Genomic DNA, 17,594 nt, shown 5'->3' on the forward strand with positions numbered 1-17,594 from the left:
TAGAAAGCACCAACTGTAGTAAAAGGTGCATCAAAAACATCTGCTCTTGGAATCCTTGTGTCCTAAATCTCTGTGCAGTCTGCAGTACTGCTTTGTGTATGTCTAATGGGGCAGTTGGGGGAATACTGTCTATTGGCCAGTATGTAATTTACTGTAACTTGAATAGCTCCGTAGTCCATGTAAAGCCTGACCTATAACCCTCAAACTAGGCAGCTGGCCTTTGGGGCCACTGCATTCAGTTATTCTTAACCTCTTTTTACTGAAGTGCTTACCTGCTGTCTCTATGGTAAAGGGCCTTGATGAGCCACATAAAGTACACTCCTCTTTAAAAGCATGAGGGAAGGGGAGCAGCTGAGAATGCAGATTTCTCCAAATGCTGCCTCTTACCTTGCCAAAGTATTCAGTTCTGAATTTAAGACCTGTTCTGTCTTAGGATGCAGTTGTTAAGGTGAGGCTTTCCTTATACTAGCTTAAACTCTCAAGTTATTTAAAAAGTCTAGTTTTGACATGTGAAGAGTAGATGCTGGTTTAACACTTGCATTTTAACAGATCTGAATTCTTGTTGTACCTTATAGCCCACATAGAAATATCTGCTGCTACAACCTTGCTATATTACCTTGATTTCTTAAACTTTTTTAACTATTAAAAATATTTTTCATGTATATAAAAGCAGTCTTGTACTTTAATATTTGCAGATTAAATAATAAAGAAGTTCTTTGTTCATTGATCTTAGAGTAGCTCAAAAGACTTTGAAGTAATAAAATGAGTGAGTTTAGGGAAGATTCCCTGCAGACTGAAGAAACCTTTGGAAATAGTATGCTGCCCTGTGTATTTGAAGAACTGAGTGATAAATATAAAGCTAAGTTCATAGCACTTTAAGAGGAATTATCACTATTTCAGATAAAACCTTTTTGTAGCACAAGGGAAGGATGGTATTAAGCAACAACTATGAAAGATTTGAATTAGTGTACAAGTCTTGATAGGAAATAGCACTGGTACAGGATGTTGTTTGGTAACACCATCAGTGCTCCAGGAAACAAGATCTACTTTTATTTATTCAACTACAGAACCTACATGACAGTGTATTAAACTTGTTCTTAGCATACAATCTTAAAAAGGCACATATTAATTGACCCTGATGTGCAACAGATCCTATTGTGCAAATTGTCTTTCTGGTAGCAAACCTTAAAGATGGTTGGTTTCCTATGACCTCTCTCTATACTCTGCCCTAATCAGTAACAGTATAGCTCTCTTGACTGGCTTTCAACTTACAACTTTTGCAATAGCTACTTCTGTTAGATGAGACATCTACTGCACCTGACTAGGAGCTCTATACTAAATGGCAACTGCCTACTGCAAAGTATATTGAGAATTCAAACCTTTATGTATATATCTGTGTGTGTATGCACACATGTGCATATGCAGTTCTTTCCTCTAGGGAATTCTGGTGAGCTGAAAGATTTCAGTGCCTCTTTTCTTGCCTGCTATGGAAAGGTATGACTGGTGAGACCTCTCTGATAAAGTTGGGGGAAAAGCAAAAGCAGCTGTGAATCCCAAATACTTAAACCTTTGAAAGTTGTCCAATACCTTTTTATATTCAGAACATCATAGCTACTTTCATTGAAAAACTAGATCAGGACAAGTTGCTTTCCCTGCTGCTGCTCTAATAACTACTAGCTACTTGCCCATGAATTTTGAAAAGGGCTGATGAATTTTCTTCTTTAGATAAGCAAGTCCAAATTCTGAGATTATGTGCCCTAAGTAGAAGGCAGTAGCCAAAGCTGCAAAGAATAACCCTCTACTTACAACCATTGTGCAAGCTGAGGCCAGAGATGAGAGAAACCAGAAAGCCATGGTTTTGCGAGCCAGTTAGAGGCTATTTATCCTTCTTAGATGGAAAAGTTAGTATACCTGTGATACACATGAAATTCTTTCCTCTTGTGCTGGTTTTGCCTGCTGATGGGAAGTGAATGAAATCCTTATTTTGCTTTGCTTGCGCACACAGCTTTTGCTTTACCTATTAAACTGTCTTTATCTCAGCCCATGAGTTTTCTTTTACCCTTCCATTTCTCTCCCCCATCCCACTGGGGTGGAGTGAGTGAGCAGCTGTGTGGTGCTTAGCTGCTTACTGGGGTTAAACCACAGCACTGCTCTAGGGAATGCTGTTTCAACTGGACTACAGAACCAAGTAGAGCTTGAACATCTGAACCTGGATTCAAGCCAGTTTGCCCATAAAGAGTTCAGCTCCCCTCTCATCACTCTGTCTTGTAGAGAGAGCAACTGGCAAAAGATTACATGTTCCCCTGAGGCTGCTGAATTTTTTGTTCGTTACTACATCTGCATTTACTAAGCAAAGCAGAAGGCTAACAGAAAAGCAAATCAATTCTATGTTCATTTTGATAGTGCTTAAGATGCCTGAGTCTGTCTGTCCTTCATTTTGAGGCTTTTTTTTGCATATTTTTAGTTAAGTTTAGTAAAGTTTAGTTTTAGTTAAGTTCTCTTTCCACTTAGTCTTCTCTTTTTCCTCTTTATCCACCCCTTTCATATAAATATAAAAAGTAGAAGTGTATTGACTTTTCATTTGTTTGCAGTAGTCAGCAGTGATACTCACCTATTTATCTCAATGGAGTTCTATACAAACCCTGTGGAGTTAGGATCAGTTTGTACTTAGTTCAAAGGAATTTTTCTCTTATCCTCCTGCTAGAAGAAAATTTTAACAGACATTATAAAGGCTACACAATCAGTAGGGAGAGAGCATTATTAAAATTCCAGTGGCTGAGGTGTCATAAACTTTCTACTTTGGCTTTATTCATGCATTTTTAATTTAGCAAGTGACCTCCAGCTCAAAAACAAATGCCAAAACTATAGGAATAGAAGCAGCAACCACTGTTCTTATCCCACAGAAATATTTATTCAGTTTGGTCAGTAAATTATAGGAATTTCAATGCTGAGAACTTGTACTTAGTACAACAACATCATAATATTGACAACAACCACTTTGCCTTTTGTCAACATACAATGTGAAACATGGATTAACTTGCTCACAATAAATTACAGTGTGGTGGATGAAGAGAGCTCAGTGACATCAGTAACTTAGGAACTGGTTACAGTTAGCTTCACTTACAGTATTTTTAAAAATGGTTTTCAATAGTAAAATCATTGCAGCCAAAGATTAAAAAAAAATCCATATACAATAATAGCAAGGAAATGCATTTTTGGAGCAACAGTGAGCTACCAGTAAACACTTCATACAGCGATCTTCAAGGCACAAAGCAAAAAAACTGAGTATGGGTTTTTTTGCAGGTTGATGAGTCAAAGAAGGTGAAATTTTTTTGAATATAAAATAAATACATTTTAAAAAGACGCATACAAAAGTCAGTAAGTCAGTCAAATAGCAAGGCTTTCACAGAATGCCACACTGACAGAACATTTGTGCATCCATTTCAGTCATGAAATCATGTTCACAGCTTGAATGACACAATCACTGAGGCAAGGGAACCATCACTTCAACATAATTAATGGGGAAGAAGCCAGACTCTCCATTTAACATCCCCTCATACCAATTCTCATCAATCTGATTGGTCAAAGTTATGATGTCCCCTTCCTTAAACCCAAGCTCGCCTTCATTTTCTGGCTCAAAGTCATAGAGAGCTTGGCAGCAAGGCTGATCCATGTGCATTGAAGAACCTGCCCCCAGTGACAGAAAAAACACACCATATTAATAGAGCTTCACAGCATCCTATCAGCCACCAAGCATAAAACAATGGGTCAAAAAACATAGCCCTGCTGCCATGAATTCTTCCCAACAGTTTTTCCATTGCTTTCACCCACTAACATCTGGTCCTTCTACATATAAAAAAATAATACCAGTGATAATTAGTTTAAAGCATAATTCTGTTTCTCCCTTAAGTTCAGATGCTACTTACTCTATTTTCATTCCTAGTTGCCTTCCCTTTTGAAAGGATGTTTACCTCAAACTGATAGTGTCAGTAATCACAGTTGTCAAAATCAGTGTGGTCTCTTTGGAGTGGTGGCTAGAGGAATCGGAAGGGTAGGAGTTGAGGGAGTAGAAGAGTAGACAGGAGAAGTGACAAGTAATCATTAAAACAAATGGCACTGCAGCACACTGCTACTGCACGAATACCTACCAGAGGGCAGGGGCTCACAGCCAGTCCTACACACACACTTACAGCCTGGAGGCAGCCTCCTGGATGTTTATGCTACATGTGCGTTTGCAGGAGCAAGGCTTCCAGCCGCTCCTGTGTAAGGCTTCCACCCTCACCTCACTTGAGCAGTGACAGTCATTTCTGGGTTACTGCTCCCCAAATTCATGTGTTCAAATCCTTTGTTATACACATCCTTCATCTGAACTAAAGCAGAGGTTATGCTAGGAACAACGGTGCCTGTCAAATTATTTTACAGATGAAAACAGTTTTCTGATGCAGTATCTGGCTGTTCTTGTGACTTATGCTCTTCGCCCTGCTATAAAGATCTTCATTCCAAATTACTCTTTTAAAATATTAATGGTACCATACACAAACATAATAGTAAGTACATACATTTACAGGAAAGCAAGTAAATATAAATTGAAGTACAAAACAGAATCACCCTTAGCAAAAGAAGTTAACCTTGTAAATGCAGTCACCTTTTTAAAAGATATTCTCAGGAAGGGGTGTTATTTGGCTTGGATTTGTGGTATGAATACATATGTAATATATTCATTCATATTTATGAATAATAACTGGTTCTAATAAAATGTAATCTAATGTTCAAATTGTAAAGCTTAGCTCTGTGGCCAAGGACTAGCCAGAGGTTCAACTGAAGTTCAGCCATAACAGATTTTTAAAAACATGTACAGCATATCCAAGTAAAAGTCTGGTAATTTGATGTATATTTATAAAGGAAGAATAGGAGAAAAGATTTCATGCTGCTGCCATGTAAACAGTAGTAAAACACACTGTAGCATGACAACTCTAGAACACTCTAGTACTTCCATTAAAGCAGTTAAATCTCTTAAATACTAAGTTATTCAGGTTATCTTATTTGGAACATTGTAACAATTCTCAAATATTCTAGTCTTGACTCTCTCTCCCAGCTATCACACATGCTAATTATGCAATCATCTTGAATAATTTTTGTTTGGGTAAATCTGCACACAAGTGGTAATGCAATACAGATACAATAGCTAAGATGTTAAAAATGCGTGCAAAAATGCATTTTAATCTGCTAATCATAGTAATGTGTAGGAAATTATTGAAAACTGTTCAGGCATTTTCTAGTAAAAGGAATTAGGAGAAGTCTCTTTAAGTAAACCAGCTGACAACTACTCTGGTGATCAGTAAATGACACCAGGTGAAAGCATCTTTTTAATTGACTATAATACAATTGGGGGTAATATTTGGTGTTAAACCTGGGAAGTAGGAATTACTCTTCTATTTTCTGGGTATGTTTTATCCTTTATAAGAACAGAAGAGAGCTTTTATTTGTAACAATGAGAGAGAGCTGTCAACACAGAGATTCTCCTCAGCAAACCTCCCCAGAACATTGCTGTAACAATGCCAGACTAGTCCTCTGCCTGTTGAAGGCATGGGGTAGCGACAAAGTTTTACAAGAACAAAGTAAATTACGGGTAGTCTAATACAACAATTCAGGTGAAAGCTTGGTTCTAGACATATTTTTTCTGAAACAGTCCAAGCAGAAAAAAAGATGATGAGCCACCGTTTCCCAGCAAAAATGGACTGACTGTGTTCAAAAATAGCTGAGTTATTTTCAGTCTTTGCCAAGGTAGAACTGGTACCAGCTCACTGGAACTGTCAACAGCAGAAGGCAGCACTCTGAATAATTGACAAAGTGCCTTGCTTTCACCAGCTGCTCCGATGGGGCTAATTTATTATTGCAAGCCAGTTAATTTCTGACAGTAAGGTACCTGATATGAGATGGATCACATTTGGTTCATTTTAAGCTCCAAAGAACTGAAAAGAAATGTCTGGCAGCCTGGAAAGATTTTTAAATAATGGTCACAGTCAGTACAACCGGTTTCACTCCAGGCTGTAGGATCAGTCAAAGTCTTCATTAGAGTCAGGCAGCTGCTGCTACTGTATAATCCAATGAGACAAAGCTTCCCTGACAGAGGTAATGGGGGCAGCACTGCCTGACAGTCTGCAACACACACTGTTTAACATCACAGAAATGGTGACATGATTCCAGCCTTTTCCTGTCTATTAAATACTTACACATCATTTCCTGTTGCAGATATTTAAGCTAAAGAAATTGAACGGTTTTTTTCTTTTTCTGCAAATAGGGTTTATCTTAATTTGCAACACTATGCACACCTCCTTAATTTCTCCAGCTGTGGAGCTAAACTGCCACACTTCACTGTCACATTCAAAGATGACTTGTCATTAATCTCCAGACCACTCAAACCTGGACAGCACAAAACCAGGTTAAGCAAGAAGCTATCTGTGATTTCTGGAGTGTTACGGGATAAAACCAGAATGCCATTCAATGTTGGTTTTGTTTGTTTGTTTGTTTCTTTTCCCCAAAGGGAGTTACTGCTTGTACCTGCATCTACTCTGTCTTCTATACCATGTTATATACATATGGTAGCAAAATTATACTTTAATAATCACAAACTGGAAGCTTGCTAAGATAATTAATCCAAGTCTCTCTCACAGCTGAAGTGAGTAAACTTAGATGCTTATGTTAAATTCCAGCACATGCCAACCAGATCCATTTATTTCATATCAGTCAAACCTGACAAACAGAAAGAATGAAAGGCATGATGCAATACAACATTTAAAGAGAGTTCTAAAGTGAGCCAGATGATGCTCATAGCCATAGCTGATTAACGAGGATAACAATGAATTAGAACAAAAATATTGTCATCTGTGCTTAATCAAAGCAGCTAAATAATTCACAACATCAGAATTAGGTTTCTGTGAATCTAGCCCTGCAAATGGGTGCAAGTAATTAGTAATAAATAATGCCCACATGTTAGGGACCGTACAAAGGAAAATACTATTTCTGCTCCAAGAAGCTGATACTTAACTTCAAAAGCTATGGTGAAACACAGGAAAAGCCATTTCAACACTCAGAACTGGACTGTGGTAGTTGTGCTGAAGGTATCACAGCTTTGAACTGTCCTGTTGATTTCCATGGGTTCGCTGAACACTAAGATGCTACTTACCTTGAGTGACAGTATCAGAGAAATTAAAGGTCTGCATTTTGATAGGGTCTAAACAGGGGAAATTAAGCATAAAAGTGCTTGTTTGTGTAGGATGAAGAGGTCAGTTTTCTAAACGAAAAGAAAGAGGGCGATCATGATGCTATCCCCCTTATCACATGGAGACCTTAAAACATTTCGCAGTTTTGCTTAGAGCAGCCTGGTTCACATTTCTAAATCACAGACCATAAATTGAATCTGTTTCATGATTCTGATTTTAAACAGGAACAGAAAGGTTTCCCCATTCACAAGCAGGGCATATTGACCCCACCACAGCTCCACAGAAATCAATACGGATAACTTTTGAGTATGAACAGGAAAAGAAAGGAGAATGAACAATGATTTCACTGATGATTGTACCTGCTGGGGTGGTAAGCACAGCATCCACAGCTTCTTCAGGATATAAAAACCATGATACATGGTCTTTCTGATCTATTAGCAACACTAAGCATAGCAACAATTATTACATATAACCCATTTCTCCTTTTCATCTCTTTCATTATTGTTTTATTTCTTTTCCATTTTGACAGCACTGAGCGTGCAAATCAAGTGAAACCCCATCATTTAGTGATATGCAAACAGTTGATGCAATAGTCCATGAATGGAATCAATAAATGGCAGTGGCTCACTCCTTCCTTATCTTAGTGATCAGTGGTCATTTCTTTTTCAGTTTATTCACTGAACTTCAGCTCATTAAAACCGGGATTTTTCTTTAACTAAGTGGGCTGGAAGCAACCTTGAGAAGTCATCTAGTCTGTCTTTCTCCCCAAGGCAGGACTGATTACCCTTAAAGGACATCTTGGATCAACTGCTTCATGGCAATGATAAACCACTATAATATGGTTTGAAACTCTGGTTTGACACACTGGTTTATATACAAATGCTGAATCTGAATCTCCTTTCTCCACTGCACATGCAAAGCAGAAAAAATAAAGCCTACATAACGTGGTAAGTGATAGGGGCCTAGAAATTTTATGCTGAATTTTTAATAAAGGTTGCTATGGTTTTGCTACTTTCATCCAGATGTGCTGTGAAAATAACTAGGAAGTTATTGATTGCTGCAAACATCCCCAGTGCTTTGAATGAAGTGTGTCCTTGTAATCACATGTCTTGGGAACCAGTGGTCTGAATTGAGAGGAGTGTGCAAAGAGGGGGTTATCTCCCTCAATCCCACATTTGACAGCAACACAAAAACTGCTCTTAACATTTGGGCAGCATGGGGAGCTTCACTAACACACCCTCAAACAGCTTGAAGCACCAAAGAAACAAATGAAGGAGTAAGGTTTTGCCAGGTGGATTTATGCTGCCAAACTGCTGCAAATCCCTTTCAGTATGGATTGTATAATAGCTTCATCTTGTAGCAGAGGGCAAGGAAATTAGAGAGACATCAGAAGGAGCATGAAGTTACAGCTCGAAGCTTTATTCTTTTGCCTTTAGTTCTCTCGTTTCTCTCCCAACAACCTTTAAAAAGCAACAAGACTGGAGGGAGGAAGAAATTGGAGTGAAGAAAAAAAAGTAAAAAGAAAAAAGCTTTAGAAAAAGATCCTAGGTACCATGCCAAGTAGAGAAGGGAACCTTTGGCTCACTGCTTTCCCTCTATTTTCCTTACAAATAATGTTTATGGAAAAATTTAGGTTCTTCATTCTCTTTTCTTTGGATATTGTTGTCTTTTGTGGCTGTTTTTTTTTGTTAATTGATCTTCTCTCATGATACACTGTAGCCATTAAGGAGATGATAGGGCAAAATAATTTTATTCATGAGATGAGGAAAAGCTATTTCAATCAGTCATGTAACCTTACTAATTATTACCATTCACACAACTTTCAAGGGCTTTCAACAATTGATGTTTTTTGTGGAATCAGGGCCTAATCAAAGGAAGGGATCCTACTCCCACATCAATAGGTACTTAAGTACATAAGTTCATAAATGCACACACTTTCGTGCATACTTTAGGGGGCAGTTAAGTAAAATATGTTAATAAAATCAATAAGGGTAGGAGTCATCTCTCTGAATTTTACATGTCTAATACTTAAAATCCTGGCCTGACCATTTATGGTCTCAGACTGTGGAAAGAAACTGGCATCTGGAGATATTCCAGACAGTAATTGAACACACCCACCTTAGGCATCTGTCTGTGCAAGAAATGAACTGTTTTCTGCAAGTGCCTCTCCCTTTCTCCCCTCCCACCCTCAGTGGCAATACAGGGAACCTAAAAGACCAAGCAGAATGCCACACCTAAATTTCAGATGGGCAAGAGACTGCTGAGAGGAACCCTGCTTCACAGTTCCATTTCCAAATCTGGGAAACAAACTGGAGTCCAATGCATGGATACTGATGCCTCATGGATCCATTGTTCTCATGGTACAAGGAATACCTCAAGCAACAACCTGGCAAAACATCTATAGACTTGTTAATTCTGTGGCCATAGACTTACCTGATGATTTTATGGAAGAACTATAGGCAATCCCATTGTGCTGCTGATTATCACCAATTTCCAGAGTTGTAGTTATTACAGGCTTTGGCTTAAATTCACGTTTAGGCCGACTAGATGCTACATTTATTCTGGAACACAGAGAAGAGTCGCAAGAGATCGAAGGAAGAAATACTTACAGAGCTTACACTCAGGTTCAGTGCTTAGGTGTTTGAAAGGTGGGGAAAAAACCCTTCTACTGGTTTTGGTTTGAGGCTTCTTTTTTTAGGGGGTGGGGGGCAGGTTTATTCACTAAAAGCTGCTCACTTCTCATGCGGTATTTCAATTTCAGCAAATCCCTATTTTATTTAATGCTTTGGTCCTGCTGACAGAGGCATAAAGCTTAACAGCCTGAGTTTGAGAATTGCTGAGCATCCACAGCTGCCACTGAGTTCAGCAGAAGTCCCAGGAATGAGCTCTCTGGAAAGCTCAACTGCAAATGACATATGCAGAAACCCAGCCAGGACAGAGGCCCAGAAACTGCATCTCACACATTGCCTTTTTATTAGAGAAAATGGGAAACAACCATTTGGTCAGCACAACTGTCTCAATACCTCTTCCTGTATGTGCATGTGGCCCGGCTGAGACCTCCTTGTCTCACTGGCCCCTCCAGCTGGGATGGTGCAGGGTGTCTACAGACAACAACTACCCCTATGCTAATACTCACAGCCACCACGTCCACCCTGATCTCAGGAAAGCCCCAGTTATCTCAACTTTGTGACTGTAATGTTAGCCTACACTATGGTGACACTCAAGTCATTTAGGTCTCCTGTTCTCTGCTGGTTCTCTGAGCAAATTATAACAAATTAATGACAGCAGCATTTTTTTCTTCTATTAGGATGACACAAAGTATCTGGGCCTTTCATAAGTGCATTACACCACAACTGTGTTCCTAGCCAGCTGGCTATTTCCTTACTCTGCTGCAGAATTTTGTTATACCCCTCACTCTCAACGAAAATAGGCCAACTTCTCAGCAAAGCCTCCAAAACACAACTCACAAGTACGTAAGTTTAAAGAAACCTACAAACAAACAGAGGCTGTCCTGATTAACCTCCACAGATGTGAGTGAGAGATTCTGCACACACTCAAAGCTTTCTGGGCAGACCCTGCATTACATTAAAGGCTCACAACACTGCAAGAAGTTGCCAGGTGGCAATGGTTTAAAGCAATGAAGTCCAGCAAGGCACAGAGCACAGCACATGTAGTACCATCTCACAGATGCACAAGATCTGTTGCTTCAGTGACTTTTCACATTCATGAACCTCAGCTGCAAAAAGGGGTTGAAAATCTTCTGATGGGTTCAGTCTTACCGGTTTTGCAGCTTGCTCTGCAGATCCTCCAAAATTTCTGTGGATTGTTTATGGTAATCTAGTGCTGCTTCTACAAACACAGCCAACTGGCTAACTTGTTCTACCTGAAATATAGAGAGGTAAATAGTTGTAAGGAGCCTGCAGTACATTCATGTCATGGTTTAACCCCAGCCAGCAACTAAGCACCACGCAGCCACTCACTCACTCCCCCCTACCCAGTGGGATGGGGGAGAAAAATTGGGAAAAGCAGCAAAACCTGCGGGTTGAGATAAGAACGGTTTAATATAACAGAAAAGAAGAAACTAATAATGATAATGATAACACTAATAAAATGACAACAGTAATAATGAAAGGATTGGAATGTACAAGTGATGCGCAGTGCAATTGCTCACCACCCACCGACCGACACCCAGCCAGTCCCCTGAGCGGGGATTCCCCGCCCCCACTCCCCAGTTCCTATACTGGATGGGACGTCACATGGTATGGAATACCCCGTTGGCCAGTTTGGGTCAGCTGCCCTGGCTGTGTCCTGTGCCAACTTCTCGTGCCCCTCCAGCCTTCTCGCTGGCTGGGCATGGGAAGCTGAAAAATCCTTGACTTTAGTCTAAACACTACTGAGCAACAACTGAAAACATCAGTGTTATCAACATTCTTCTCATACTGAACTCAAAACATAGCACTGTACCAGCTACTAGGAAGACAGTTAACTCTATCCCAGCTGAAACCAGGACAATTCAGCTGAAGGATAAACAAACAGATCATTCAAAATAGACCTGGTATCTCAAAAGACCATGATACCTTGTGGAGGCTACTGAAAAAGAGCATTGTGATTCTATCAAAGAAATTGCCAGTTGGAAGCTGAACAAAACTGAGGTGTAACTTCTAGTTTGCTAACTCAGGGCTGGGTCCTTGAGTTATTTCCTCTCAGAATGTGCAAATCCCTTCTGCTTTCAACTTCCAAGCCAGCTATCTGTCAACACCCAAGCCGGAAACTTTCAAAAGGACATGACCCCTTAGCAGGTGAAAGTGGGGCTTTTCTGATCAGCAATGTTGCTAGAACACTGTGACAGCTCTTATGACTCAGACTCATTAGTGTTTATTAACAATGTTTACAAACTACAGTTCTGAAATGATCTGGACTTACCTCACTAGATGGCAGCATTTATAAACCAATAAATTAAACATGATTTATCTACTTGGATTTAAAAAGTATCAGCCAATCATTCAAAAATATGAATGCTGAGGAAAGGGAGAATGTGAAGGAGAAAGAAAAATCAGAATATTTTTATTCATGAGGTAACAAATAATCTCATGCCCCTAACACAAACTGAAAAGTTCAAGCTGTACTGGGGATGGAGCAGTAACAGATATTTATTTGTCCTCTTCCTTTAAGACAACATTAAGACAGACCCCAAGAAGTCTGATATGTTTCCATTCCATCATGATGTCTTCAGACATCGGATCACAAGAAGATATCCAAGTAAGCTTTCTGCACATGTTTTATGGACCCATGGCAATTTTGTGCTCTACTTTGTCTGCTTTTACTCAGTTAAAAAGATTATTAGAAATTCCGCCGGGACTCCAAGAGAGCCAAACATTGCCACATAGCATACAGAAATGAAATGCACAGAACCAAATCAACAGCTGATAGAATTCCATCACAGTCAGAAGAGAGTAATGTAAACCACCTGAGGAAAACACACAAAGTGCCTGGGGTTTGGATAAGGTGGTCAGAGAAAATGGATAGACAAGGACTGTCCAAACAACATGACTAAAAGCCAGGAGGGATACGGAATTGTGGATTAGTAGAAGAGAGACTGGGAAAGAGCCAGAGAAACTTGTGAGACTAAAAGCCACTTAGCAAGAGGAGCCTGGGACTGGCTGAGTGGGAAAGGCAGGAAGATGGATCTGATAAGGAGTGCATGCAACAGTGTCTACGTGGGAGGTCTGGAACTAGCTGTGCAAAAACCTGAGAAAGAGATGTGGATCAGGACTAAGTCTGGGAAGGCACCTGCCAAGATGACTGCAAATCAGAGTTCAGAGAACAGAGATTGCAGGGCAAGGAGACCAAGAAAGGGAGACATTTGGGGAACTGGAAAGGATCAGAAGGAAGCGATTACAGTTAAGATCTCTGCAAACCCAGTGAGACAGTCTAGGATTAGACAACAAGGCTGTAATGAGAAGTTTGAGGAGGACAAACAGACTGGCTCAGCACAGAAAATGGAAGGGAAGGAGTACAGAGTTTTCTTTAAACAGAAACAACAGGAAGTGGGTATGGAAAAAACCTCAAAGGGACATCCAGTTCACCCCCTCCCAAAGGCAGAATTAGTTATACTAGAACGTATAACTCTTCAGTTCTCTAGTGGCTCAGCTAAACCCTTTTAATCCATGCACTGTTTTATCCTCAGTTTGGTGCTTCGACTAATGATAAACACTATGTGAAACATTTCTCAGCTGCTTATGCAAGGCAGAATTATAAAACACAGACACTGCAAGCAGGCAACTGGTAGAGCCTACAGTGGAACAGTGTGCTGAAACTGTTGATAGAGGACGTTACTTTTTTTGCTGCCCTCATACAACTTGCACTGGTAAAACAGCAACAGGCTTACTGACTTATACACTCTTCTAACAAATGTGTCCCACTCACAATTTAGGAGCTACAGGCTAGTTTATAACTGGCCATTACATGGGTGTGCATAGAGGGAGAAGTTGCTTGCAGTTCAATATTCACACTTAACAGCTCCTCCTCATTGCAGTTTGCTCACAGAAGACAGCACACTTCTTACTTTCTAAGTGTGTTTTTCTGCAATGCTGCATCTACAGGAGAGAAAGCTTTGGAATAGGCCCAAATAGGTCCAGTTCTCTTTTCCTACAATTCCATGATTACATGGGAGAAAGCACATCCTGCTATTCCTCTGTGTGTGGACAGAAGAGAGGATTATCCTGCATGACCACAGCTGCTCCTTATTTAGACATAATTTCATGATGAATTTGGACTCTGAGCCAAAGTCCAGGTACTTAAGCCCAAGCCACAAACAAACCCTATGGAGTAATTTTCAGAGCCAAATAGTAATAATAATGATTTTCAGAGGTAAAATCATTCAGAGACTTCAAATCAGCCGCAAAGTTTTGACTATAAGTGAGCTATAATTCAGAAAGCGCAGGGTACATACCCTTGCTCATAGTTTCAGCAGCAGGTCTATGACTACGTTAATCTTCCAACCTTCTCCCTCCTGATGATCAAACTGCATTCTACTCTCAGGTAGTTCATTGCTCACAGATTATAAAACTACTTAAGACCTCTGTGACAATTTTGTCTGAGCCACTGTATCTCCAGAACAAATTCCTGAATTCTTGAGTTCTCCCATTTACTGCTGTGCATTATGTTCCTCACTAACAAGAGATTAAAAGAGGAAAGAGGCACACTTTCTGCTTTCAGACCTTACCTCCTATGAAGGATGGGACAGGCTTTATCCAATCCCACACACATTGCCCTCCTGGATGTACTGCAGCAAACAAAAATGCAGGACAGACTTACATCATTTTCTAAGAAATTGAACATGCTTCTTTCAGCCAGTTCCTTTGACTCTTCAAATTTTTCTACTGCTTGTTTAACTTCTTCATCTGGTATCTTTCCAAAACGCTTCTTTTTATAATCATAATCCAAACGGCGTCCTTCTAGTTTCTTCAAATGATGCTAAATAAGACAGAACATTTATGAGAAGGTCCAAACGGGACATGCCCAAACACGTGATTTCAGGAAATTTCAGTTATGGATGCAAATATATGCAGAATCAAAGAAACACAAGGCTCAGATTATCCAGTCCATCCCTTTGATCTAAGGCAGCATCAGGGAAGTCTAGGACTGTATACATGAATGAAATTTTAAATAAACAGCCATTTGTTAACACTTGGAGAATTGGCTATATCTCGATTTGCTAAACTTAGGCATGCAACTAATGGACTTCACTAAATGTGCAACACGTCACATTGTCTAAATGAGAAGCAGGATCCAATCTAAATGTGTGTCTCCATATTCTACATATAATTCAATTTTACCTCTTGAATTATTTGCAATATGACAGCGAAAAGTTAAAGGGTTATTTTCCCCTCTCATTCCATAAGCAGTGCTCCAACAAATCTTGTATTCTTGCTTTCGTTTGTTAGGTGCTGACACTTCTATTTGATATAACGACACAAGCTTTTCTGTTGCCAAAAATCATGGGACTGACAGACTTACAGAATGGACTCAAAGTGACAGTACAAAACACTCATTAAAGCTAATGTCAAACAATTTCTTTTCATCAGTTCAGAAGAACTACAACTGAAAACGGTTATGTATCACAGGAGACAGCTACAGACATCAAGACATTATTACTATTTTTGCTATGCTTTCCACGTCCATTTATGTGTAAATAAATAAAATAATGTTCATTTCTGCATTTCATCAGGGTTTTAACTTGCTTATTACCCAAGTCTATTGGAACCAACAGACTCAGACAAAGACTGCTTGGCTTTCTTTGAATTGTCACATTGTAAACAAAAGCACTGAAAAACTTAACTCTAAAGGTTAAAACTGTGTTCCTCAGCTTCCTATATTTTTCCTATAGTGGCATATGGCACTTCAACATTTTATGGCACTTTTCAGATCATTCTGTGATTGCCCTCAATAGCCTTTTTCAGCAGTTACATTCATCCTCCATAGGCTGACAGACATGGCAAGATAGGATAATCAGTTGCAGAAAAACACAGCACACTCACATGTTCATAAGAATTAATAAAAATGTCAGTTAAAATAAAATAGCATAAAAATAAAGAATATAATTTTCTTCACTATCCTTCTTGTACTGAATGTACAAGCAATATAGCAAACTGAGTAAGCTAAACAAGTAAGAAATAGCCAGGCATTGATTTTAAGCAGATTTCATCACTGTTTTGCTAGAGAGACAAACTTAAATTCAGTAAAATTTATTTACCTTATTGCTTTCAAGAAAAGTATCTCAGGGAACTAGAGTGTGATTGACTCTGATTATTGATAAGTGAAGCTTTACCCTGGAAAACTTACCCCAATCTCTTTTAAATCTTTGTCCTGCAGTAACTGTAGAGGATCAATAAAATTTTGTTTGACGTTAATATCAAGCGAGTCCTTCACCTCCGCCATTTGCTTCATGCTCTCACCAGCATCCAGTAGTGCAAGGCCTATGGTAAAGAATAGGCTACTTATATCTTAATATATGTAAAACCAGAAAATTTGTCTGATGAAACAGCTATTTCAAATAGGTATCTTTGTATCTGCTGCAGGCCCTTGAAGAGTGAAAAAATAATCCAAGCTATGCACTTGCTTGTCTCCTACAGAAAACTAGAACTGGAAAATTTTTGTTCCAAAGTATATTTTTTTTTTCCTGAAGGGCATCAGGGAAAAAATAATACCGTTTTCCCACCTGTATTTGCATAGGTTACAAACCTCCTCCACTTTGAGAACTGCAAACCAAGCCGATTAACTTGTACAACTTTAGTGGTATTATTAAATACACAAAAAGTGAGTAACTTTTTAATCAGAAAATCATGTTTTACAGCTTCCTCACATACAGTGTGGTGTTTTTCCAAACCTCCCTTTGGTCAAAATTGTTGCTGCCTCTTCAAAACCATCTTTTTAACATAGCTGTATACTTTATTAAGCATGTAAGTATCAGCAGGCAGAACAGTGAAATGTTCTTTCCCCCTTCCTAGTTTTATTTAGCACCCCTGTTGCTTTTGCAGAATACAAATACATCCAGCTCAGAGATAAGTTGTGCCACTTCACTCTTTGTGAGGAGAATAAATGAGTCTTTGGCTATCAGCAGCATCTTTCCTATGCAGCACCTACTTAGACTCAAGTGCCAAGTCCCTACACCTACATAGCCGTTACTATTTCAAGACAACCACGGTGTGTAAAATTGCAGATATTAACAACAGTACATAAAGCCAGCCAGTTCTGTGTTGGCTTCTGCACGCAGTCCCAGCCCATACAGCTCTCTCCTAGCCCTATTCCCCTCTCTCTCCCCAAACCAGGATTCTCCTTTTCTCATGTATTTCTCCCTGGTTCTCCCTTAATCCCAGCCATATCAAAAAGCACACATTGAGTAGCTCTGTGACAATGCTTCAGATTCATTCCAGTCAAGCCCACACACTATGCATGCTCAGCAAGCAAGGCCTCTATCAAGATTTTGGCTGTGAACTACCAGCATATCTTGAGAAGAAATAGGTAAGATTTGATTTACCAAAGAATTGTAGCATGACCAAGCTAGAGTTCATTTTCATGAAACCAAGAAAATGCATATTTAAGATGCACTGCTCCAAAGCACAGAAATACCAGATCATTATTAGAAAAAAATAAAAAAATAAAAATCACCCAAAGCTACTGTTTGTTTTTTTCTATGAAAAATTTTTCCCTTAGTTTGCTTCTCAAATATAGAGTAACTATTTTTATTTAAAGCTTAAAAGAAATACAGTGCATCTAAGAATCACCCTGAATTATTTAGGTTTGGCAACTTAGAAACTAAAATGGTTATGGCAATAATATGAATCATCAGACAGCATCACTAATAGTGTT

At 39.2% G+C, this 17,594-nt stretch overlaps 1 protein-coding gene across 4 annotated transcripts in view; it reads right to left on the minus strand.

Moving 5' to 3' along the window:
* Window positions 1-2,889: 2,889 nt before the first annotated feature.
* The window catches only part of SH3GL3 (SH3 domain containing GRB2 like 3, endophilin A3), a 57,722-nt gene continuing 43,017 nt past the window's right edge, over window positions 2,890-17,594 (minus strand). For all 4 annotated transcript variants that reach the window (XM_052808443.1, XM_052808445.1, XM_052808446.1 and 1 more), the window contains 5 exons: window positions 16,068-16,201; window positions 14,541-14,699; window positions 11,003-11,106; window positions 9,657-9,784; window positions 2,890-3,687 (listed from right to left, as the gene is read on the minus strand). In XM_052808443.1, the coding sequence (XP_052664403.1) occupies window positions 3,482-3,687; window positions 9,657-9,784; window positions 11,003-11,106; window positions 14,541-14,699; window positions 16,068-16,201 (731 nt within the window). In that variant the 3' untranslated portion in view covers window positions 2,890-3,481. The remainder of the gene's footprint in view (window positions 3,688-9,656; window positions 9,785-11,002; window positions 11,107-14,540; window positions 14,700-16,067; window positions 16,202-17,594) is intronic.

The sequence above is a fragment of the Harpia harpyja genome, chromosome 14 (assembly GCF_026419915.1).
Source record: "Harpia harpyja isolate bHarHar1 chromosome 14, bHarHar1 primary haplotype, whole genome shotgun sequence".
Taxonomy (NCBI): Eukaryota; Metazoa; Chordata; class Aves; order Accipitriformes; family Accipitridae; genus Harpia; species Harpia harpyja.